The following is a 27,102-nucleotide window of genomic DNA, read 5'->3' as shown; positions in this document are numbered from 1 at the left end:
CACAGTAGTGCCTATCTGTTCCCCTGACTACAGAATCCCCTGTTACTATTGCTCTTCCTCCCCTCCTGTACAGACAGGCTGCTTATGGTGCCAGAAGCTTGGCTCTGTCTGCACTCCCTGGAGGAACCAGCACCCTCATCAGCCTCCAAAATGGAATACCGATTTGTGAGCGGGACCCCAGGGGACTCCTGAACTACCTGCTTGTTTCTCATGGACTGCCTGGTGGTCACCCATTCCTTTCCTTCCTCAAGGCCCTTCTTCTGCGGTGTGACCACCTCTCTAAACGTGCTATCCATGATGCTCTCAGACTCATGGATGCTCCACAGTGTCCCCAGCCGCCGTTCCAGCTCTGAAACCTGAGCTTCCAGGAGCTGCAGCTGGGCACACTTCCTGCACACATGCTGGTCCCAGGCACTGGAAATGTCCCTGGCTTCCCACATGGAGCACGAGGAGCACACCACTGCTTTGAACGCTCCTGCCATGACTTATCCCTTTAAATTAAACCTTTTAAGTCAATTACTCTAGGGCCCTTCTTTCCTGATCCTCGTTACTGCAGAGTGTACAAACTGGGTGGAAATTTTTCTCAACTCCTCTCTAATCCTTCCCCCATCACTTTAAATCTATGCCCCATGGTTAAAGACCTCTCTTCTAAGGGAAATAGGCCTTTCCTATCCACTCTATCTTGGTCCCTCATAATTTATTACGCCTCAATTACATCTACATTCAGCCTTCCCTGTTCTAAAGCAAAAAAATCCAATCTACCCAATCTTTCCTCGCAGCTAAAATTCTCTAGTTCTGGCAACATCTTTGTAAATTTTCTCTGCCGCCTCTGTATTGTGGTGAGCAGAACTGTACACGGTATTCCAACTATGGTCTAACTAGTGTTTTGTACAATTCTGCCATAACCTCCCTGCTCTAATACTCTACGACTCGGCTAATAAAGTGTCCAGTATAAAAACAGAAAATGCCGGAGTTCCGAAGAGTCATAGTGGACTCGAAATGTTAACGCTGTTTCTCTCTCCACAGGTGTTGCCAGACCTCCTGAATTTTTCCAGCGTTTTCTGTTTTTATTTCAGATTTCCAGCATCCACAGTATTTTGATTTTATTAAAAGTGTTCAGTATGTCCTTTTAACTGCCTTATCACCCTGTTCTGCTCCCTTCAGGGATCTGTGGACATGCACTCCATGGTCCCTCTGTTCCTCTACACTCTCAGAATCCTACCATTTATTGTATATTCCTTTGCCTTGTTTGCCCTCCCCACATGCACCACCTCATGTTTTTCTGGATTGAATTCCATTTGCCATTTTCTGCCCACTTAACCAGTTCATTGACATCTTCCTGCAGTGCCAATTTTTTTATATCAACTGTAAATTTCTTAATCATGTCCCCTAACTTTAAGTCTAAATCACTGATATATATTATATATATATATATATCACAAAGAGCAAGGGGCCTGGTGCTGAACCTAAGAACCCCACTAGAAAAAGCCTTCCAGTCACAAAAAACATCCGTCAATCAATTTTGGATCCAACTTGTCACTTTCCCTTGGATTCCTTGGGCTTTTAATTTTCTGGCCAGTCTGTCATGTAATAGATAGATGATTGGTTTATTGAAAAACCACCCATGACGGCAAGTGCCAAATTGTGATAATAATAGAAATAAAACAAGTACTCATAATTCATAACATTGTTATAGACAATCATTAAAATGAATATAAAATAATAAAAGATTTGAACAACTGTGAACATTTCAGTATTCAAATAATTACAATAAGTTGCAAAATGCCGATCTCCTTAACTTACAGAATAAAAAAATCTAATACAAAACACAGAGTGGGGCATTAAAGTCCATAGATCATATGTTGTCAGGTTGAGCTCATTAAATTCTCAACATTTACATACTATTTATGAGTTTTATAAAGTAGGGGATAGGCTTTCTCATACTCTATTCATTTTATATCTTGTTTGTGGATTGGTGTCTTTCTCCTCAATTCCATTGCACATTTACATTTGTGCGGTTCCTGCCCTGACTGGTCTTTCTTTCTATGGGACCTAGTCAAAAATCTTGCAATCGTCCAGTCCTCTGACAACACCCCCATGTCTAAGGTGAACTGAAAAATTGTGGTCAGTCTTTCTATACTTCCTAGGATATAATACCTCATGCTCAAAAAGTAAGCAAATCTAAAAGCAAGCAGTTTCTAAATGGCAAATAACCCTGGGACCAAACTTGCAACTTTCTGATCAGATTCTAAACCTTTCCAAGTGCACTTATTGCCAAACTATCAATATTGATATTGAAAGGGGAGACAGTGGTGGTACTGTCACCGGATCTGTAATCTCTAAGGCCCAGGCAAATGGAGACAAAGGTTCAAATCCCACCATAGCAGCTGGTGGAATTTAAATTCAATTAATAAATCTGGAAGTTAAACTATCATTGATTGTTGTAAAAACCCATCTGGTTCACGAATGTCCTTTAGGGAAGGAAATCTGCCATCCTTACCCAGTCTGGCCTACATATGACTCCAGCCCCACAGCAATGTGGTTGACTCTTAACTGGCAACTGAAATGGCCTAGCAAGCCACTCAGTTCAAATGCAATTAGGATGGGCAACAAATGCTGGCCTTGTCATTAATGCCCATGATAGAATAAAGAACCTCAGCATGAACAAGATACATGTCTGAGGATCTATTACTAATTATTTGAGAAGCACAGCTAATGATGAAACCTGAGTGCACTTCAAGCATCTGTTAAATATTAAGTTGGAAGATAAATAACTTAACTGATAAGTAATTACTCATGAACTAAAACACCTAAACTTACCAGATGTTTCTTTTGTACAGTTCTATCATTACATCCAGGGACATCTTGGCTGCTATAGGGTTGCTGTCCCTCAACATGGTGTACATAAAATTTTGCAAAACCTGTGAATATACAAATACAAGGTTCATTTAATCCCACAGGAATATATTAAATAGCATTCAACGCCAATTTGTTTCTTTTTTAAATGTCTATAATTAAGTAAATTTAATTCAAAATACTTTTCATGCTGGGGGGGGAAGAAAATCAAAATCAGGAGATTTTTAAAATAAAACATCAAGATTCCTACCAGAGGAGGCATGCATGATCTGCACCATTTCTTGATGTCACCGATGAGAGTATTTTTGTGAGTCCCCCAAAACATCTCCATAAAAACAGTAAGCGTTATAAATTCCATCAGCACAAAGGCCAATCTGGAGTCATGAAGCCCCAGAAAATGATACTATTGTCAACAAGTGCAGTTAAAACTGCAGTAACTTGTCACTAATTAAATTCCTACATACTCTTTGGAATATAAAAGGATGTGAAGAATGAACGGGAAAATTGCTGGGTTAGTCCCAGTCTTACAAAGCGTGAAACTACAGCGACACTTACAGGAGGGAGGTGAACAAAATGTTCACAGTATGATCCATTTTAATATGCACATGCATATTGAAGTTTTACTCTACCTCTCTACTTAAAGGTCACAGAAGATTCATTTGTGCAGTTTCTCCTTTGCCATATTTGCAATTAACATTACCACACACACAGACCTTTTGCACATGTATAGTTAGTGCCCCAAAGCTGCTTGAGAACCCTTGCCATGGCAGAAGGTCTACATAGCTCAGTAATGTTGGAAGCTTAGCTCTCATCCAGACCCAACCTATATGGCAGGCTGTGAACTGTTTGCATTTCACTGCCAGCAGTTTGGGTTGCATACAACAAATGAAAAGTACATTCCAGGAAGTTGTTGCTCTCTCTCCTCCAGCAAGAGTATAACGTTCCTCATACTGGAGATTTGCCACAGAAGTCATTCTTGTTACTGAAGACACACCTTAACAGGAATGGGCTGATCCTTATGTCACAATTAATAAGTGAGAAGGCTAATGCTGATCAAATCACTTTTGAATCATAACCACACTATATATATCCACACAAGTTTCATTTATTGGAATCCTTATACCATTTATACCTAATTTATGACTGACCTTTTTTCATTCCCCTCAGTTCAATTTTTCTGCTTTTTAACTGCAGCCTCTCAATCTTTCCTCCTTCACTTCTGGCTTTGCCTTCTCTTTCATCTTTTCACTACTTTTCCTTCGCCTTCCCTTTCATATCCTATCCCTTTCATATCCTTCTGTTTGTCTCTGCAATTGTTATTGAAAACAAAGCAGCAGCATCAGTGGCCACTGCATCTGGGGCTACAATGGGAAGCAATGCTGGATAAGCTGCTGTATTCTGGGGGAAGAATACGCGCTTTCCTAGTAATGGACTTCTGTAAGGGGCACTGACATGTTCACACTCAGGATTTGGGAGCCTGGGTCAGTCAATTGCTTCAGTGGGATATGCTCCTTTAGAACATAAGAACTAGGAGCAGGAGGAGGCAATTCAGCCCCTCGAGCCTGCCCCGCCATTCATTACGATCATGGCTGATCTCATTTCGGCCTCAACTCCAATTTCCCGCCTCTCCCCATAACCTTTCAACCCGTTACTAATTAAAAATCTGTCTATCTCCTCCTTAAATTTATTCAGCGTCCCGGCATCCACTGCACTCTGAGGTAGTGAATTCCACAGATTCACGAACCTTTGAGAAAAGTAATTCCTCCTCATCTCTGATTTAAATCTACCACCCCTTAGCCTAAAACTATGGCCTCTCGTTCTAGAATGCCCCACAAGGGGAAGCATCCACTCCACGTCTACTTTGTCTATCCCCTTTAGCATCTTATATACCTCAATTAGATCTTCTCTCATCCTTCTAAACTCTTGCGAGTATAGGCCTAAACTGCTCAATCTCTCCTCATAAGACAAGACCCGCATCCCTGGAATCAATCGAGTGAACCTCCTCTGAACCGCTTCCAATACAACTACATCCTTCCTCAAGTAAGGGGACCAAAACTGTGCACAGTACTCCAGGTGCAGTCTCACCAATGCCTTGTACAGTTGCAACTGTACATAGCGACGTTGCTTTTTGATCCCTCGATGTCGGCACTTCCTATCATAGTGAAGCAGAAATCACCAAGCGTTGGATAGTTCACCCACTAATAGGGAACGTGAGCTGGGATTAGACCGTCGTGAGACAGGTTAGTTTTACCCTACTGATGAAAGTGTTGTTGCAATAGTAATCCTGCTCAGTACGAGAGGAACTGCAGGTTCAGACATTTGGTGCATGTGCTTGGCTGAGGAGCCAATGGTGCGAAGCTACCACCTGTGGGATTATGACTGAACGCCTCTAAGTCAGAATCCCGCCTAAAAGTAACGATACCCTAGCGCCGCGGATCCCTATTTTTATACTCTATTCCTTCAGCAATAAATGCCAAAATTCCATTTGCCTTCCTTATTACCTGTTGTACCTGCATACTAGCTTTCAGCGATTTATGCACAAGGACACCCAGATCCTGAAGCATTTGGAAGTTTCTCTCCATTTAAATAATAAGTCACCTTTTTATTCTTCTGACCAAAATGGATAACCTCACACTTATCCACGTTAAACTCCATCTGCCAAATTTTGGCCAATTCACCTAGCCTATCCATTTCCATTTGTAAATTTCTTATTTCTTCATTGCAACTTATTTTCCCACCTATTTTGGTGTCATCTACAAATTTAGCTATAGTGCCTTCTATCCCTGAATCCAAGTCATTAATATAGATTGTAAATAGGTGGGGCCCAAGGACCAAATCCTGTGGCACCCCACTAGTTACAGCTTGCCATCCAGAAAAAGACCCATTTATCCCGACTCTCTGCTTTCTGTTGGTTAGCCAATCCTCTATCCAAGCTTTATTACCTCTAACTCTGTGTGATCTTATCTTGTGTATTAATCTTTTGTATGGCACCTTATCAAAGGCCTTCTGGAAGTCCAGATATACTACATCTACAGGATCCCCATTATCCACTTTGCTTGTCACATCTTCAAAGAACTCTAGCAAATTCGTCAAACACAATTTACTCATCATAAAACCATGCTGACTCTGATGGATTGCATTTTGACTTTCCAAATGCCCCATTACTACTTCCTTAATAATAGATTCCAACAATTTCCCAACGACAGACGTTAAACTAACTGGTCTATAGTTTCCTACTTTCTGCCTCCCCTGCTTTTTGAATCAGGGCATTATATTAGCATTTTTCCAATCCATTGGAACCTTTCCAGAGTCCATGGAATTTTGGAATATTATAGCGAATACATCCACTATCTCCGCTGCCACTTCCTTTAAGACCCTAGGATATAGGCCATCAGATCCTGGGGACTTGTCACCCTTCAATCCCAATAGTTTGCTCAGTACTTTTTCTCTAGTGATGGTGATTGTTCCATGTTCCTCCTTCTCTATATCCTCTGCACTACCTGTTACTATTGGGGCGGCACTCGTGTCCTCCACTGTAAAAACTGAGGCAAAATATTGATTAAGCATCACTGCCATTTCAGCGTTCCCCACTATTAACTCCCCAGTCTTGTCCTCCAAGGGACCAACATTCACTTCAGCTACTCTCTTTCCTTTTCTAAACTTGTAGAAGCTTTTGCTATCAGTTTTTACCATTTTGCATTAGTTTTCTTTAATAATTTACCTTTTCTCTTTTTATTATTTTTTAAGTAACTCTTTGTTGATCTTTAGAAGTTTCCCAATCTTCCAGCCTGCCACTGACCTTTGCAATTTGGTATGCCTTAGTTTTTGCCTTTAAGTCATCTTTAACTTCTTTGCTTAGCCATGGATGCCTTTTCCCCCTCTTACCATCTTTCTTCTTCATTGGTGTATATTTTACTTGGGAAAAATTGAATATCTCCTTAAATATCTGCCACTGTTCATCAACTGTCCTACCTTGTAGTCTTCCTGCCCAGTCCACTAGGGCCAAATCTGCCCTCATACCAATGTAGTTACCTTTGTTTAACTCCAGAACACTAGTGTGGGACTCAAGTTTCTCGCTCTCAAACTGAACTTCCCACCACTAGTCCCAGCAGGATAATAAGCAAGTGACACAGGGTGAGTCTTATAAGAAAAAGTTCTCATTTGTGAGAAATCTGCGAGTGTAGCTGTGAGAATTATTAAGAGTATAGCCAACACCTCCAGCTTTCAGCACAAGACGGGTCTGGCTTGGAATGCATACAGCCTCACCTTTCACTCTTCGCCAATTGTGAATTTGCTTATTCATGCAAAACATTATTACACCATTTCGCCGACCGTGAGTCCAATGTTCATTTATCTGCTGTTCGAAGAGAAAAATAACTAGAAGAAAAGTTGGAGAAAATGTCTTAAGATAGAAAAAGCTCCTAAATGGGTTTGAATAAAAGTACGGTAAGGAAGGTGTACATGACGTATTTCCTGGACTGGAAGGTGCACACTGCATGTGCGTCATCTGTCATGTTGCTTACAGGAGTGTTTGCATGTGGTATAGCTGTCATGATTTCATTTGTGTCTACAGTACCGTACAGTATCTAGGTAATCTTTAAGTCACCATTATTGAAAAATGAGTGAATCTTAACCAAGCGGTAAATGTCCTAGTAGAGTGACGACATTTGCCGAAAAAGTGACAATATTAGATAGGCTGAAAAACAACGCTAGTGCTACCATGTTGGCCAGGGAGTACCGTGTTAATGAATCTACAATTAGGTACATTAGGCAGCCTGAAGACAAATAAGGGCCAGTATTAATGTTTCTGTTAGTGGTGCTATCAGGTTAACTTTTGTAAATAGGAAAGATCCACATTTGAAAGAAATGGAGAAGTTAGTTAATCTGCGAGTAGGGCACCATCAACAAAAAAAAAATCCCAGTTAATGGCCCAATTATTAGAAATAAGCGGTTTGAATTGTACCAGTACATAAAAAGTAGTAAAGAAAGTAGTGCTGGTGCTACTGGTGATGAAGAGGATTCTCAGCCAGCACAGGGTGGTTTGATCACTTTAAAAAGTGTTTTGATAATGTGAAGTTGATGGGGGGGGGAGGGGACTGCATCAGCTGGCCATGCAGCTGCAGGAGTGTTTCTCAGGGTACTGCAAAATGCATTGAGGTGAGAGGGTACCACGTAGAGCAGGTCTTTAACAGGGACGAAACTGGCCTGTTCTAGAAGAAAATGCCAATTAGCACTTACGTATCCAAAGAAAAAAGGACAAAACCTGGTTTTAAAGCTGCAAAGGACAGGCTAATGCTCTTACTTTTGTCAACGTGACTGGTTTTAAATGTAAACCAATGCTGGTTTATAGGTAGAAAACCCTCGAGCTCTCAAAGGAAAAATTAAATCTCATCTACCAGTTTTTTTGAAGGCTTACAGCGGCGCCTGGGTTACAATGGCGCTCGGGTTACAGCAGCAGTGTTTTGAAGACTGTTTTGCAAATTCCTTTCTGAATGAGGTCAGGACTTATTTGAGGATAAAGAACTCATGCTTCAAGGGCATGGACTGCAGCAGTTCAAGAAGGCAACTCACCATCACCTTCTCAAGGGCAATTAAATGCTGCTGGCCTAGCCAGCGACACCCACATCCCATGAAAGAATAAAAAAAAAGTCCTGCTTATCCTTGATAATGCTCGAGGACATCCACCCTCTCTTGCAGGCAGCCATTCAGATGCTGAAATTTTGTTTGTACCCCCAAATACGACCTCATTCATCCAGCCAATGGACCAAGGGATCATTGTAATCTTCAAAGCTTACTACGCCCAGAAAAGTTTCAGCCACATTCTCAATATTATGGAAATAAACCCTTCAACCACTGTCCGTGATTGCTGGAAGGAATTCAACATCCTTATATTAATAGGGATAATTAAGGACGCATGGGATGAGTTTAGACGATCAACCATAAATGCCTGCTGGAAAAAAGTTTGATCTGAGGCTGTGAATGATTTCACAGGGTTCCCCTATGTGGATGCTGAAGTGACCAAGATTGTTGAGTTGGCAAAACAAAGTTGGAGGAGAAGGATTTGAAGACCTGGCCACAGATGAAGTGGAGGAGTTGCTTCAGTGTCATCAAGAGGAACTCTCTACAGAAGAAGGGGTGGTACTGATGAAATCAAGTAAATGTAAAGAGGAGGAAGAAGAGCCTAAGGCTCAATTTACACCTAAGGTGAATGCAAACCTCATAAGAAAAAGCTGAAGAATTGAAAAAACAGGCGACAGGCTGTGACACAAACATGGAAAGAAGCATTGTCTTTTGTGGAGTGATTGACACTGCTATTGCTCCTTACCGAGAACTTTACAAGATTGAAAAGCAAAAGGTAAAGCAGTTAACAATAAAATTTCCTTAAAAATCTATATCAGCCACCTCACCCACTCCCTCCACCTTCAAATAAACCTCCACCAACTTCACCCCCAAGCTTATCACATTCTGTTGGAGAACCTTTTAATAAGGTTAAGTGTGACTAATACATATTTATTTTATTAAACAGCAGGGCATCTTTATATTTATTTTAAAAATTGTTTTTTTTTTGCGTTTTATGGTTGGAACCTATCTAATTGACTCCCATTATAAAATATGTTCGCCCTTTGCGAATTTGCTGTTTGTGAGCTTTTCCAAGAACATAACCCCTGCGAACGGCAGGACTTTGCTCCTCCAATCATCACGGTGCTACTCTCCTTCAGTCATTGTCTGCCTCAGGAATCTAGAATCCGTACAGAAGGGTAAGCAGATGGTAACCTGGTGCACTCTTGCTGAGATTGCCAGCAAAGTTATCTGTGTTTTTTTCAAATTTCCTTGGCTGGTAAGCTGTTTGAGGGTCAAGAGGCAAAGCCTGCAGGCTGGTTAAAATTGAGAAGCAGGGCAGGATTTGGCCTACAGGCTGGGGAATAGAACACTTCTGCTGTAACATAAAAGGGGCATTATCATATTCAAAGATCCTTGGCCTTTTTCAGGTAATTGGCAAATTCCAGCTAATTGCTAGTGGTGCTTGCTGTAAGGTTTCTACAATTCTGACAGGAAAGTTCACAGAGTTATGTTACCAGCATTTTAATTTTATAATACAATTTGAGGGCTTTGGATTTTTCTTTTTAACATTTGCTATTTGAAGATGAATACTGATAAATCAATTGTGATACATCTGATTCAGACAATGGTTTGCAGGGACATGCGAGTTAAATTACTGAGAGTCACAAATATGTAAATCACACTGCACAATTCAATTCTTGGAGGGGTGCAGGGAAGTGAAATACTCGCATGGAATCTTATTCATAAGGTTTTCTAGTATGATTGACTGTCACAACTTAAGCAATATTCCCATATTATCATACAATGTGCTCCAATCTTTTAAGATGATTTTCAAGTGCTTAATTCAAGACAACCACCATTTAACATGACATCTGCCTAAATGTAACACTTATACGTAGTCTATGAATGAGGGAATTCACTACAAAACTATTCCCTTGTCCTAAATAAATTGGAAATTGAGCCTTAATACGGATCCTGGTTTATAAAGTTCTTTTAAAGTTACTCACTGTGTTCACTTTGTTGTTTTTGTGTTTGGCGTTGATATTCTTAATATCAGTCACAATATGCATGTAGAGAGTCTTTCGCAGAAGTTTGTCACGACATCTCAGGAGTTCAAAGAACAGTTCCAGCAAACTCGTAGGATTCAGGAGGTTCTTATTTCTCAACAAAATCAAAGCTTTACAAAACGTCTAAACAAGATTTCAACAAAACAAAGTTAATACACTAAGATAAAGACTACAGCAAAACATTAAACAAGTGAGTAAGGAATTTGGTGCTTTTGATCTTTTTTCATGGGTTCTTTCTACATCACCACCTCCAGCCAAGAAAGTAGAAAAGTGTCCTAATAGGAAATAGGCATGCAAGGGTGGCTAACTATCCTCTGAGAAAGCAACAGGAAGCTGCTGTATTTCTCCAATCCAGCTGTATAAAACTCACTGGGGGGGCGGTGTTCAACTTCAGCAGTAACCGGGCAGTTAAAACAGGTTGCTGATTCACTACTGTCTAGTTCACACTGCTCCAGAAGTTGAATTTCTCTCCCGTTATGTGGAGAATTGTGGCCATAAATTCCAGACCCCATCCCTGGTCATTCTGCAGATACAGTACATCAGACCATTAAAGCCTTATGTCAGCAAATAATAGTTAACAAGGCAGGCTATCTGATCCCAATACTAACAACGTGACCTCAACAGTACAGCTTTCAATAAATATTCAAACTTGAAATTCTAAGTATAATTCAAGGATTTGCAACATTAAATATGGATATATAATCAATTTTTTTAAAATTAAAATTGTTCTTTAGTAAAATTCTTTATATTTTAATTCTAATTTGCTGTAAATATATTTTTTAATTAAATAATAATTAAGTACTGGACTATTTTCCTCAAACTGCACTATCTGGTCAACACCCGAAAGCAGTGTATGTACCCAAGATATCCATGGTTTTAAACATAAACTCATTTTAGAATAACTAAAATCCTGACTACCTAAATATACATAAATAAATAACACGTATTGCTTGCTTGTCCTCTACATTACACATCTCCTGCACAATGAATGATTGCTGCCCTCCCAACAATAGTTAGAAAACATCTTACAAAGGGGAATTTACTTTGGTGTCACACAGAGCAAAAGGGGACCAATTATTCACCAGTCAAAAAGAATAAAAACTCATGATGAATAATTTATATCAAAATAGTTTACCATTCGCAGGTCTGGGTCCAGAACTGTGTGATGAGAGAAAAGGAGGTCTTTCAATTCCTGGGCAAAGTTAGCTAGCTCTGTTGGGTAACAATGAGCAACCTGTGGAAAAAAATGAAAAGAAGACATGCAATCACTTTCTATAGTGAGCAATATGAAGTATTTTACAATTTCACAGGATGGCAGCAGGGCTGCTATTATAGCCTTAATACCCATTGGTAAGAGGATCTAAAATTCTCACTTCCGATTGCTATCCAGGAATTCTAGCTGGAAGTACAGACAGGGGGATTTGGGGGTGAATATTAGACAGTTGGACAAGACATTGGCATTCATCAAACTGTCCCATGCAAGGAGTCAATGCTGCAGCGGGCAGAGAAAATGGTCAAAATACAAATAACTCCCTCAAATCATCCTCAGTGATTTCCTTGAAACAGTAATAGAAATTGAATGCAAATTCTTGAGGAAAAGAAACATCTCCATTAATGACAAATGCATACAAAGTTTGATTCAAATCTTTAAAGTTAGAGGTACTGTAGTGTAACAGTGAAGTTTTATCCCTGTACAAGGGTTCTATTCAACCTTCACAAGAAAGAATATGCTCACGCTGTTCTTAATCCTACATAAATTTCATGCAGACAGTTCCCTGTTAACAATGCAGATAAACTTACTTGTGCCAGAAACATCACCAGTTCAGAAAGCTCTTTACTTGGCTTGTCCGGCTGTAGCTTGAAAATCCGTACATTAGACTGGTAGTGATGAAACTGCTGTGTGAACTGTAGGGAAAAAGAAAAAGTCTTATAAGGACAATTTAAATCATTAACAAACAAGTTTGATATTGCATTCAGTACAAGTGAAAAAGCTTTATAAATAACTGCCATGCCAATTCCTCCCACAAGGCAGTGTTATGACAGCTATTTTCAATGTTAAGAGTATCACACTTTGTGACATACAAACTCTGCTATTTTATTGTTAGTGTATATGACCCTGTGATTGCACAGTCTAGTCATCAGGTTCCCATAAATCACTCAAATGTTTTGATTTTTTATTTAAACTGCCATTTGTAACTGGAATTTCTAATGTCTAAAATAAGAGTTAATAAAAAATCCATAAAATTGCAAAATGAATCATTTAATTGTGAACTATATCAACTGAATTTTCCACAATCATTCTGGATTGACAATCCACATTGCTGCTCATAACTGCATCTTTGTAAATCGGAGGGTGGGATTGGGCTTTACTGTTTTTCTGTCTTTATTCTTTCATGGGGTGTGGGCATCACTGACAAGGCCTGCATTTGTTGCCCACCCCTAATTGCCCTTGAACTAAATGGCTTGCCACACCATTTCAGAGGGCAGTTATGAGTCAACCACATTGCTGTGGGTCTGGAGTCACATGTAGGCAAGACCAGGTGAGGACAGCAGATTTCCTTCCCTAAGGACTTTAGTGAACCAGATGGGTTTTTATGACAACCAACAACATTTTCATGGTCACCAGTACTGAAACTAGCTTTCCAAATCCAGGTTATTGCTTGAATTCAAATTCCACCAGCTGCCGTGGTGGGCTTTGAACACTTGTTCCCAGAACATGGGCTTCTGGATTACTAGTCCAGCGACATTACCACTACTCCCCCTGTAATGATCTCTCCCATAGCAAACAATGAAAAGTAGTTACAAAAACAATAAATGCTGGAAAAACTCAGTTGACAGCATCTGCGGAGAGAAAGATTCAGATTTCCAGCGTCCGCAGTGTTTTGCCTTTATGTTAATGAAAATCAGTTATTCATTGCTACTGGAACTATATTCCAGCATAATTTGTTTAGGGAAAGAAAAAGCATAGAACATTTCTCTTTTAATAGCTTCATTAAAGTTTTTACTTAAAGCCCTTAAAGCTTGAACTTGGATTTGATATTTTTGTCCAAAGCTGTGACTTTGAGCTGCATTTGGATTTTGCAGTCTGAACATGTGCTGTTTAGCTACAACAGCTTGCCTTTAATGTAATAAATCTTCCTAAGGCACTTCACAGCAGTGTCAAACTAAATTTCACACTGAACCCCATTAAAGAGATATTAGGGCAGGTGACCAAAAGCTTGGTCAAAGAGGTAGGTTTTAAAGAGCATCTTAAAGCAGGAGAGAAATGAAGAGTTTTAGAGAGGGAATTCCAGAGCTCAGGGCCATGGCACGGTCGCCAATGGTGAGAGATTGGAGATGCCTCAAGACGCCAGACTTGGAACAGCACAGATATCTTGGAGGATTGTGGGGCTGAAGGAGATTACAGAGAAACGGAGGGGGCGAGGCTGTGGAAGGATTTGAGAACAAGGATAAGAATTTTAAATTCAAGGCATTTCCGGACCGGGAATCAATGTAGGTCAGCAAGCACAAGGGTGATAGGGAATGGGACTTGGTGCAAGTCTGGATTTGATTTTTCAGACTGCATCAGTGCCAGTCGGTTTATACTGATAGAACATTGTGAGCATCAAGCAGTTTCTACTCAGAAATTGTACAAAATTATTTGAAAAGCAAGAGGACGAATTTCAAAATCTTTACTCAGGTAAAATTGGTATAAGGGAAAAATAAGATACCTATTGTAGATTTTGTTTTGTGTTTTGTAAAATATTATGGTGTGGGGAAGACAGGAAAATGTAACTGTTTCTTCATTTAATGGTACTTCAATTTCCAAAAAAGTTGAATTTTTAAGCCAAAGTATTAGCTCTCGCCATGTTCTGTTGATAGTGTAAAAAAAATCATAGTGAATCACCTACACCTGCGAGATCAATTCTAATTTCGTTAGGCTCCCCCAATAATTCGTCCATTTAAAAAAGGTGGCAGAATCAGATTCCTTCAGAACTTTCAAAAGGCAATTGGACATGTATTTCAAGAGAACTCATTTGCAGGATTATGGGGCCAAATTGGACAGCTCTTTCAAAAAGTACAACAGGCTGAATGGCTGTGTTGTAAGATTCTATTCAACTGAAGGGAAGAGACAGAGACACAAACACCAAAGAAAAATGCAAATGAAAGGAAAGCAATGCAAGCAGATATTTTCCTTCCTCACTGTAATTAGATTTGATTTCAAACAAGTTGCATTTCAAAAGCAAACCAAACAGCTGGTAGGGAAACAGATGGCTGGAAGGATAGGAGGAAAACTGATCGAGTGCAAGTGGAACTCTGACATCTCGCTACCCGTACTTGATGGGTGCAGATTGGCACTGAGGGTTAATGATGAGATAAATGACAGCAAAGGAGATGACAATAAACAGAGGCTGAGCAGATAGTTCAAAGTGGGAGAATTATGGATAGTAATGAGTCAGTAAGGCGATGAAGGGGTATCGGGACATGATGGGAGTGGAGAGTTAGATAGTTAATGGAGGAGGCGGTGTTGTTAGGAAGAGTGCCACTGTGAACCACATTTTCTCTACAACCCTCACCTCAAATGCAACTTGGAATTGTTGGTGGCTCTTTTCCCTGCTACACTGCCTACTCAAAAGGAAAGGAGAAAGGAAGAGATAACTAAAGGAAAGGCAGAAAAACAGAAACACAAAAAGCAGAGACAAATAAGGGAGTAATTGTATTCTCCAATTTACTACGTGCTGTATAGGAACAGGAGAAGGACATTTTGCTCCTGGAATCTGTTCCACCGTTCAATGGGATCATGGCTGACCTGTGACCCAACTCCATATATCTCCCTTTTCCCCATGTCACTTAACACTTGCGGGTAACAAAAATTCTATCAATCTCAGATTTAAAATTAACAATTGATCTGGCATCAATTACCATTTGGAGTAGAGTTCCAAACTTCTACCACCCTTTATGTGTGGAAATGTTTCCTAATTTCATTCCTGAAAGGTCTGGCACAAATTTTTAGACTACGGCCTCCAATTCGAGACTCTCTAACCAGGCGAAATAGTTTTACTCTATCTACCCTATCTGGTCCCCCTTCAAATCTTGAAAACTTCGATCAAATCCCTCAACCATCTAAAGTTCAGGGAATACAACCCAAATTTGTGTCAGCTCTCTTCTTAATTTAACCCTTGGTGTCCAAATATCATTCTGGTATTTATATCTATCTACACTGTACACCACCCACCCCCAGCTCCCCTGAGGTCAAAATATCCTTCCTAAGGTGTAATACCCAGACTCCAGGTGTGCTCTAAACAGTGTTTTGTGCAGCTGAATTACAGCTGGGAAGTTATTTAGTCTATTAAAAACAATATGAATAGTTTTTCATCACTTCAGTACAGTTTAGAATTATGGATACCTTCAGTCCCTGGATGTGACTCTGAGATTCTAAGATACAGGAAGCATTGAGGGATAATGAGAGATATTGAGGGATTACGCTTCTCTTTAGAACTGGCAGAGTTTTTAATAAGGTGTTTGAAAGGAGGCAGGTCAATTAAATCTTGCAGTACATAGATTATTCAAAGGCCACAAATTGAGAGTTAGAGATATGCACAGATTTGAGTACACGATCCAACTGATACTTTCATGCTGTACTGAGGGCGTGCTGCACTGTTGGAGGTGGTGTTTCAGATGAGATATTAACTCTCTCAGGTGGCTGTTAAAGATTTCATAGTACTGCTTATAAAAGGGCAGGGGGGTTCTCCCAATATCCTGGCCAATATTTAGCTCTCAACCAAAATTACCGTAGAACAAATTATTTGGTCATGTGTTGTTGGGGGCTGGCGGTGTACAAATTGCACCATTACTTTACAATAGTAACTATGCTTCAGAAAATACTTAAAGCACTTATAGCCAATTATGACACCTGAGATTGTGAAAGATACTAAATAAATGCCAGTCCTTTTTCTTGAGGCTCTGTATCTAAATGCACGAAGCATTCATAACAAAGTGAATGAAGTAAATATGACCTGATAGCCATTATGGTGACATGGCTGCAGGATGACAAGGATTGGATCCTGAATATTGATATTCAAGAAGAATAGGAAGCGAGGTAAAGGTGGAGGGTAGCACTGTTAATCAAGGATGGCATTGGTGCAATATTTAGAGATGGCCTTGGTTCAGGAGATCAGGATGTAGAACCAGTTTGGGTGGAGATGAGGAATAGTAGAGGAAAAAAGTGACCAGTGGGAGTGGTCTACAGGTCCGCTAACAGTAACCACATTGTAGGACAAAGTATTCAAGAAGAAATATTGGGTGCTTGTGAGAAAGGAACAGCAATAATCTTGGGTGGTTTTAATCTACATATAAACTGGAAAAATCACACTAACAATGATAGCCTGGATGAGGAGTTCATAGAATGCTTTTGAGATAGTTTTTTAAAAAAAAAAGCACGTTCTGGAACCAACCAGACAGGTTATATTAGACTTGGTATTGTGTAATGTGACAGGATTAATTAATAACCTCAGAGAGAAGGCACCCCTAAGTAGCAGCAACCACAATATCATTGAATTTTACATCCAGTTTGAAAGAGAGAAGTGTGGGTATAAGGCTAGTATTTTAAACTTAAATAAGGGCAACTAAGTGGGCATGAAAGCTGAGCTAGCTGAAGTGAACTGGGATACTAGGATAGGGAATAGATTAATAGAAAGGCAGTGGCAGGCATTTAAGGGAATTTTTCAGAATACGCAGAATAAGTACTTTCCTACTATAAAGAAAAAATCTAGGGGCAGGACCCACCATCTGTGGTTAACTAAAGAAGTTAAGGAAAGCACCAAACTTAAGAAAAAAAGCATATAACTGCGCAAAGATGAGTGGCAGGTCAGATGATTGGGCAGAATATAAAGAACGGCAGAGAATGACTAAAAGATTAATTAGGAGAAAGAAATTAGAGTATGAAAGGAAGCTAGCTAGAAATAAAAAAACGGATAGCAAGAGCTTCTACAGGTATTTAAAAAGGAAAAGAGTAAGTAAAGTGAGTGTTGGTCTTCTACAGAGTGAGAATGGAGAGTTAATCGTGGATAAGGAAATGGCGGATGAAGTGAACAAATATTTTGCTTCTGTCTTCAGAGGATATAAAATATATTCCAGTAATAGCTGTAAATCAAGAGGTGGAAGGGAGAAAGGGTCTAGGTGAACTTACAATTCACTAGGGAAGTGGTACTGAACAAACTGACAGGGCTACGGGCTGACATGTCTCCAGGTCCTGTGGACTACATCCTAGGGTCTTAAAAGAGGTGGCTAATGAGGTAGTAGGTGCGTTGGTGTTAATTTTCCAAAATTTGCTAGATTCTGGAAAGGTTCCATCAGATTGGAAAGTAGCAAATATAACCCCTCACTTCAAGGGAGGCAGAAAACAGGGAACTATAGGCCAATTAGCTTGACGTCTTGTGGGGAAGTTATTAAAATTGATCATTAAGAAGGTTATAGCTGGGCACTTAGAGAAACTCAAGGTAATCGGGACGAGGCAGCATGGTTTTGTGAAAGGGAAATCATGTTTAACCAATTTACTGGAGTTCTTTGAAGGAGTAACATGCGCAGTGGATAAAGGGGAGCCTGTAGACGTGTTGTACTTGGATTTCCAGAAGGCTTTTGATAAGGTGCCACATCAAAGGTTACTACGGAAAATAAAAGCTCATGGTGTAGGTAGTAACATATTAGCATGGAAAGAAGATTGGCTTGCTAGCAGCAAACAAAGAGTATGCATAAATGGGTCTTTTTCTGATTGGGAGGATGTGACGAATGGAGTGCCACAGGGGTCTGTTCTGGGGCCTCAACTTTTTACAATTTATATCAATGGCTTGGATGAGGGGAGCAAAGGCATAGTAGTTAAATTTGCAGATGACACAAAGATAGGAAGGAAAGTATGTTGTGAAGAGGACGTAAGGAGGTTGCAGAAGGAAATAGATAGGCTGAGTGAGTGGAAAAAATCTGGTAGGTGGAGTATAATGTGGGAAAATTTGAAGTTGTTCACTTTGGCAGGAAGAATAAAAAAAAGCAGAGTATTACTTAAAAGAAGAATGACTGCAGAATTCCGAGGTGCAGAGGGATCTAGGTGTTCTCGTGCATGAGTCTCAAAAAGTTAGCATGCAGATACAGCAAGTAATTAAGGCTAATAGAATGCTATTCTTTATTACGAGAAGAATTGAACATAAATGTAAGGATATTATGCTTCAGTTATACAAAGCATTGATGAGACCACATCTGAAATATTACGTGCAGTTTTTGGTCTCCTTATTTAAGGGAGGATGTAAATGCATTGGAGGCGTTTCTGAGGTGGTTTACTGGATTGATACCTGGAATGAGCAGTTTGTCTTATGAGGAAAGATTAGTCAGGCTGGGCTTGTTTCCACTGGAATTTAGAACAGCGAGGGGTGACCTGATTTAAGTATATAAGATCCTGAACGGTATTGACAAGGTGGACATGGAAAGAATGTTTCTTCTGGTGAGTGAGTCCAGAACTAAAGGGCACTGTTTTAAAATTAGGTGTTGCCCTTTTAGGACGGAGATCAGGAGAAATTCTCTCTCTCAGAGAGTTATGCAACTTTGGAACACTGCCTCCGAAGGTGCTGGAGTCGGGATCATTGAGTATTTTTAAGGCAGAGGTAGACAGATTTTTGTTAGGCAAGGGAATCAAAGGTTATCGGAGGTAGATGGGAATGTGGAACTCAAAGCACAAACAGATCAGCCATGATCTTATTGAATGGCGGAGCAGGCTCAAGGGGCCGAATGGCCTACTTCTGCTCCTATTTCATATATTCGTAAGTTGCTGAAATGAATAGACCCTGGTGTTTTACTTTCAGTTTTATACAAAAATGGGGTAACAGCCTTCGCTAAACTTGAGGCCCACAAATTTCAAACAGGACAAGCCAGGAAATAAGAAATAGATGGCATGAATAGAATCAAATTGTCTAGGCTACAAAGGTTGCATTGTCAGTGCTTCAAGGTCACACGTGGCTACAGTCTGTACATCCAAACTTCTGAAGGCATCCTTGTGCCACCCTAATTGAGGCTGGAAGGGACTTCCACCTGTCGTGAACTTGCAGCACTGACCTTATCATGAATGGCGAGATTAAAAAATAGTGCATTTATATAGCACTTTTCAGGACCACCAGATGTGTCAAAGCACTTTATGGTCAATAAGGTTTTTTTTGAGCATAGTCACTGTTGCAGTGTGGAAAATGTGGCAGCCAATTTGCACACAGTAAACTTCCACAAACAGAAATGTGATAATGACCAGATAATCTGCTTTGTGATTTTGACTAAGGGATAATATTGACCAGGACTCCAGGAATAGTTCCCCTGCTCTTCTGCGAAATAGTGTCACGGGATCTTTTACATCCATCCGAGAGCATACACGCGGCCTTGATTTAATGTGTCATCTGAAAGATGGCACCTTCAACAATGCAATGCTCCCTCAGTACTGCACTGCAGTGACAGCCTTGCTTTTTGTGCTAATGCCCTGCAGTCGGTCTTGAACCCAGAACTTTGGGAATCGAGGCAAGAGTGCTACCAATTAAGCCACATCTGACATACATATCAGATCACTTTAAGTACCAAGTAGTGTGAAGATTGTCCTAATGTAGCCCACAACCCCTCAGACACACCAGTGGTGGAGATGGGTGAGGGAGCACACAAAAAGCAGGGTGTTAATACACCCTGACTTGTTGGCAGATGGGGATGGGGAAAACAACAGTTGTTTGAGCCAGCCTTTATTGATATACTCATGTCCTCTTCTCTCTGACAAGAGCAAATGACCCAGAACCCTCTGGTAACAGGTGGTCGTTCCCCCGACACAAGATCTCTTCCCTCTCACAAGGTTTGAAAATTCTGAGGAATCATACAGTCAAATCTGTTAGAACTGGGGATGTTGGGAGGGTCTGTGGCAGTTATGTGTTTGTCTGGACTTTCAGCAGTTTTACTGTATAATGGTTTGGAATGCAAGCAAGCAACAAAATTGGGCACCGTTTAACAGGTGCAGAGGAATGATCGTCATAACCACCTAATGTTATAACAGTTCTTCATTTTTTCCATCTAGATAATATAAAACGATGTATCACGAAAGACATAGAACAAAGAGGGATGTGGGCTTCCAAATTACCCAAGCAACCATATCTTCAGTTATATCATTCACCCCTTTTTAAATCAACCACCCAAATAAATTCTCCCTGCAAACACTGTAGAGCGTTCCAATGAGGATTTTCACTGGATGAGACCCAAGACATGAGGGTGCTGGAATAATCCGAGATGAAAGTGGGATCTGACCACAAGGAGAAAAGGCTCTGGTGAAGCCAGCTCCTGACTGCCGAGCTGTGGACTCTCATCTTAAAGGACATGTGATGGCATTGTGGTATTATCGCTGGACTAGTAATCTGGAGACCCAGGGTTAGAATTTGAAATCAACAAAAATCTGGAATTAAAAGTCTAATGATGACAATGAAACCACTGTCGTAAAAATCTATCTGGTTCACTAATGTCCTTTAGAGAAGGGAATCTGCCATCCTTACCTGGTCTGGCCTACATGTGATTATTAAATGCCCTCTGAAATGGCCTAGCAAGCCATTCAGTTGCATCAAACCACTACAAAGTCTCAAAAAAGAAATGAAACCGGACGGACCACCCGACATCAACCTAGGCATATGAAACGACAACGGCAATTGTAGCCCTGCCGACCCTGCAAAGTCCTCTTTACTAACATCTGGGGCAGAGCTACCTCACAGACTAGTCATCCTCACTGAATCATATCTTACAGATAATGTTCTAGACACCACCATCACCATCCCTGCTGCAGAGATGGTGGTACAGTGGTTTATAGTCGGGAGGGAGTTACCCTGGGAGTCCTCAACATCGACTCCATACCCCATGAAGTCTCATGGCATCAAACATGGGCAAGGAAACCTCCTGCTAATTACCAAAAACCAATGATGAATCAGTGCTCCTCCATGTTGAACACCACTTGGAGGAAGCACTGAGGGTGGCAAGGACGCAGAATTTACTCTGGGTGGGGGACTTCAATGTCCATCACCAAGAGTGGCTCGGAAACACCACTACTGACCGAGCTGGCTGAGTCCTAAAGGACGTAGCTGCTACACTGTGTCTGCGGCAGGTGGTGAGGGAACCAAGAGGGAAAAACATACTTAAGCTCATGCTCACCAACCTGCCTGCCGTAGATGCATCTGTCCATGACAGTATCATGGAGTGACCACCGCACAGTCCTTGTGGAGGTGAAGTCCCACCTTCACATTGAGGATATCCTCCATCGTGTTGTGTGGCACTATCATTGTGCTAAATGGGATATATCTCAAACAGATCTAGCAACTGGGCATCCATGAGGCACTGTGGGCCATCAGCAGCAGCAGGATTGCACTCAAATACAATCTGTAACTTCATGGCCCAGCATATACCCCACTCTATCATTACCATCAAGCCAGGGGATCAACCTTGGTTCAATGAAGAGTGCAGGAGGGCATGCCAAGAGCAGCACCAGGCATACCTAAAAATGAGGTGTCAACATGGTGAAGCTATAAAACAGGACTGCATGTGTGCCAAACAGCATAAGCAGCAAGTGATTGACAGAGCTAAGCGATCCCACAACCAACGGATCAGATCTAAGCTCTGCAGTCCTGCCACATCCAGTCGTGAATAGTGGTGGACAATTAAACAATTCATTGGAGGAGGAGGCTCCATAGATATCCCCATCGTCAATGATGGAGGAGCCCAGCACTTCAGTGCAAAAGACAAGGCTGATGCACTTGCTACAATCTCCAGCCAGAAGTGCCGAGTGGATGATCCATCTTGGACTCCTACGCAGCTCCCCAGTATCACAGATGCCAGTCTTCAGCCAGTTCGATTCACTCCATGGAAAGCACTGGTTGCTGCCAAGGCTATGGGCCCGGACAATATTCCGGCAATAGTACTGAAGGTTTGTGCTCCAGAACTTGCCGCGCCCCTAGCCAAGCTGTTCCAGTACGGCTACAACACTGGCATCTACCCGTCTATGTGAAAAGTTGCCCAGGTATGTCCTGTACACAAAAAGCAGGACAAATCCAACCCAGCCAATTACCGCCCCATCAGTCTACACTCCATCATCAATAAAGTAATGGAAGGTGTCACGACTCACTGGAGATGGTGCGCTGCTATATCAAGCCCCACTGCTCCCCGAGCTGCAACAAATGTGAAAAGTTTGATCAAACCACCTAATTGTTTAATTTAGATCAATAGAATATGAACACCAGGTTTGTGAACTTAATAAGTAAATAACTGTTTATTGAACAAATTGATTTTAACCAGTGGCAAAAGAAAGAAATATGAACTGCTAACTCTATAACCTAAACCCCACCCCTTCTTAAATCCCTATACGCACACACATACAAGATACATAAGGTACACACAAAAACTTGGGTTTTAAAGGATGGGATAAAACAGTTCAATAGCACCAATTCCGGAGTACAGGATTCAAAGGGTCCATTTTGATCGATGTCTTCCAAATTCCTTTCAGTTCTTTGTTGATGACACAAGGTGATCTTCCCAGCACTCTCAGTCTTTAGTTCATTGGTTGCACACTTGGTTTTCAATGCCTTTAATGGTGATTTTCCCCTTTTCCTCTTGAAAAGGGTTTTTCAGAGAGCAGGTTATAGAGATATGAGGAAAAAAAACAGCTAGCTTTTATTGTAGAATTACTGGAACCTTATGCCCACTGGAGAAAGGGGTTTTTGGTCTTTTCTCTTTTCAGGCTAGGAGCTTTTTCTCTCTGCTACACTGCTCACAAACAAACCCTGGTCATGAGCCAATTAAAATGTTGTTGCCAAGCAGTTCCCCATTAGACCGGACTCCTCCTCGGCATCATCCTGTCTTTCATGGCACGCTCTGTTCCAGAACAGCAAAATTGTATATATCCTTCACATTGTTCCAGAGAGATGTCTTTCAAACTGCAGCCATTGTAATTTTAATCCACAGTCCAACAGAAATAAAAAGATATGTTCTTTACAAAAGGGGTCATCAACAGTGCTATCAAGCAGCACTTGCTTAGCAATACCCTGCTCACTGACACCCAGTTTGGGTTCCGCCAGGGCAACTCAGCTCCTGGCCTCATTACAGCTTTGGTTTAAACATGGACAAAAGAGCTGAACTCCCGAGGTGAGGTGAGAGTGACTGCCCTTGATATCAAGGCCGCATTTGACCAAGTGTGCATCAAGGAGCCCAAGCAAAACTGGAGTTACTGGGAATCAGGGGGAAAATGCTCCACTGGTTGGTGTTGTACTTAGCACAAAGGAAGATGGTTGTGATTGTTGGAGGTTAGTCTTCTCAGCTCCAGGACAACACTGCAGGAGTCCCTCAGCGTAGTGTCCTCGGCCCAACCATTTTCAGTTGTTTCACGATGACTTTCCTTCCATCATAAGGTCAGAAGTGGGGATGTTCGGTGATGATTGCACAATGTTCAGCACCATTCGTGACTCCTCAGAGACTAAAGCAGTCCATGCCCAAATGCAGCAAGACCTGGACAATATTCAGGCTTGGACTGACAAGTGGCAAGAAACATTTGCATCACACAAGTGCCAGGCAATGACCATCTCCAACAAGAGAGAATCTAACCATTGCCTCTTGATGTTCAATGGCATTACCATCACTGAATCCCCCACTATCAACATCCTGGGGGTTACCATTGGTCAGAAGCTGAACTGGACTAGCCATATAAATATCTTGGCTACAAGAGCAGGTCGAAGGCTAGGAATCCTGTGACAAGTAACTCACCTCCTGATGCCCCAAAGCCTGTCCGTCATCTACAAGGCACAAGTCAGGAGTGTGACGAAATACTCCTCACTTGCCTGAATGAGTGCAGCTCCCCCAACACTCAAGAAGCTTGACACCGTCCAGGACAAAGTAGCCTGCTTGACTGGCACCACATCCACAAACATTCACTCCCTCCACCACCAACACACAGTAGCAGCAGTGTGTACCATCTACAAGGTGCACTGCAGGAATTCACCAGGACTCCTTACACAGCACCTTCCAAACCCACAACCACTACCATCTAGAAGGACAAGGGCAGCAGATAGATGAGAACACCACCACTTGCAAGTTCCCCTCCAAGTCACTCACCATCCTGACTTGGAAATATATCGCCCTTCCTTCACTGTCACTGGGTCAAAATCCTGGAACTCCCTAACAGCACTGTGGATGTACCTATACCACATGGACTGCAGCGGTTCAAGAAGGCAGCTCACCACCACCTTCTCAAGGGCAACTAGGGATGGGCAATAAATGCTGGCCCAACCAGCGAAGCTCATATCCCGTGAATGAATAAAATAAAACTTCTAAAAAGAACATTGGATAAGGAGCAGATATATGGAAGCACTGGGGACCCTCTTGGGGGGCCTGAGGCACTGACAGGGAATACTGTCTGGAGTAAGTGGAGACACCATAAACAACTGCATCAGTCTCTTCCTGATAAAGAGGTTTCCAGACTAGTAAGTGTATCCAACTCAAAATCATCCATTATTGGCCTTCAGGACTGTGGAAATGATTTGGAGAGAATAGTAGCAAACAGTTTGAGAGCTCTGTAATGCAATCTCTCAATGACCAATAACATCAGTAAAGCAGTCATGCACCCAGCACATGTGGGGTGGCTAAAGTCTCCCTTCACAATCCCATTTTCACATCCTGTGACAGATCATGTCACCTTTCTAGCCAAGTTCTTGAGGTGCCTGTTCCTGTAGGTATCAGGATACAAGAGGGACTGAGAGCATTGAAACAAGAGTTCAGGCTACCCAAAACATCAAGGAATTCAGCTCACCCCACCAACACCACCCCATCCCTCCACCTTTGCAGTAGATTACATTCCACCGGAAAGGAGGGACTTGCATTTATATAGCACTTTTCATGATCACTGCTCATATCAAAATGCTTTACAGCCAATGAAGTACTTTTTGAAGTGTTGTCACTGTTGTAATGTAGGAAGCAAAGCAGCTAATTTGCACACAGGGAACATTCACAAACATTTATCTGATAATATGTGTTTGTTGATTGAGGAATAAATATTAGCTGGGACACTGGGGAGAACTTCCCTGTTCTTATTCAAAAAAAATGCGTTGGGATGTTTAGCATCCTGCTTAACATCTCATCCTAAGGATGGAGCCTCGAACCGTGCAGCACTCCCTCAGTAACGCACTGGAGACTCAGCCGTGATTTCCGTGCCCAAGTGGGTCTTGAATCCAGAATCCTGTGATTGCGGGGCGAGAGTGCGAGCAACTGAGTCACGGCTAACGCCGATTTAAATGGCTTTGCAATTGAGGAGATCACTTTATGGTAATATTGGTAACTTGCTCTCGCAACTGACAGTTTTTAATAATGACGGCTTTGGTTGACGTTGTTGGAGCTACAGTAATTGTAACTTGGAAACCGTGGGTTTACAATGAACTGCCGCGCACACTGGCGAGTAGAGCTTTGCAATAAACTTATCCGAAAAAAAAAACCGCAGTTGGGAATGAGCTTGGGCTCCAGGGTCACTCACCTCCTCCGTGTACGAGCGCGGGTCCCTTTTAATGAGGTTCTGCAGCTGCGGTAAGTTACTAGGCAACCGATTGTTGTTCCTCGCGGACATCGTTCCACCGACTGTTGGGATCCCGAACCTGGAACCACGTGGGCCTCTCACCGGAAACACCGCTGCTCACATCCCAGCGTTCCAACCCCTCCTACGGTTACCGCCCAGGGTCAGAAAGCTCAGCGCGAAAGCAAGCGATTTCAAAACCCCAAGCTGAAGAGGCAGTTCAAGTGCTGCAAAGCACTCACTTGCTGTCATTGCATTTTTAAGAATAAAAACATGATATTTTTCAAAGTTGGTTATTATCATGAACAATGGGAATTTTAGTTAGAACATTGTTTTGGTTTTTACTTTGATTGGAATTCAGTTGGGACCTTTTAAAATTTTTGGATTGTTGAATTACACAACATAGGATAATACCGGTGAGGATACAAAATGTCAGCAGCATGGGTACAGAGTTGATGATGTTCAGCTAGTGGAAATTGTGGCTCATCCAAGATTCAATGTTGGGCAAATAGCTTGATACCATTGTGCTGGGGAAGGAATGGAGAGAGGTGGTAGAGGTAGGTGTCATCAGTGTTAATGCAGAAGCTGATCCATGTCAGCTGGTGATGTGGCCAAGGGACAGCATGCCCATGAAGAAGGTGAGGGCACCTTAAGATTGACCTGGGGACTCTGGAGGTAACATTGTTGGGAGGGGAAGAAAATCCATTGCTCGAGAAGCTGTGCCTCCAATCAAACAGGTGAAAGTAGGATCAAACAAGGGTCATCCTACTGAGAAGGATAAGAGACATTGGAGGATATAGTATGGTCAATTGTGTCAAAAGTTATGGGGAGGTTGAAAACAAGGAGATCAGTCCAGTACGGTCTCTGTCACAGAGGGTCATTTGCAACTTGGTCAGGGTGGTTTCAGTACTGCGGTGGCAGAAACCAACTTGGAGTGGTTCAAACATGTAGCCACGGAATAGATGGACTTAGATTTGGGAGGCAACAACACACGAGTAGGGGAGAGACCTCATCCTGAGTGAGACACAGCGGGAGTGAGTGTGGGTA

The 27,102-nt window shown here is 41.6% G+C and overlaps 1 protein-coding gene across 2 annotated transcripts in view; it reads right to left on the bottom strand.

Annotated features, from left to right (window-relative positions):
- sdad1 (SDA1 domain containing 1) overlaps positions 1–26,174 on the bottom strand; it is a 92,617-nt gene extending 66,443 nt beyond the window's left edge. The window contains exons 1-5 of one of the 2 annotated variants that reach the window (XM_078544124.1): positions 26,020–26,174; positions 12,285–12,389; positions 11,620–11,718; positions 10,425–10,607; positions 2,821–2,921 (exon numbers count right to left, since the gene is read on the bottom strand). In XM_078544124.1, coding sequence (XP_078400250.1) covers positions 2,821–2,921; positions 10,425–10,607; positions 11,620–11,718; positions 12,285–12,389; positions 26,020–26,109 — 578 coding nt within the window. In that variant the 5' untranslated portion in view covers positions 26,110–26,174. Of the gene's footprint in view, positions 1–2,820; positions 2,922–10,424; positions 10,608–11,619; positions 11,719–12,284; positions 12,390–15,040; positions 15,077–26,019 lie in introns of those variants that run through there. The other variant, XM_078544126.1, reaches the window with a different exon arrangement.
- Positions 26,175–27,102: the final 928 nt, after the last annotated feature.

Source organism: Cetorhinus maximus, chromosome 1 (assembly GCF_964194155.1).
Source record: "Cetorhinus maximus chromosome 1, sCetMax3.hap1.1, whole genome shotgun sequence".
NCBI classification, from domain to species: Eukaryota; Metazoa; Chordata; class Chondrichthyes; order Lamniformes; family Cetorhinidae; genus Cetorhinus; species Cetorhinus maximus.
Note: the sequence above shows the minus strand (reverse complement) of the source record. Positions and strands in the feature narration are given on the sequence as shown.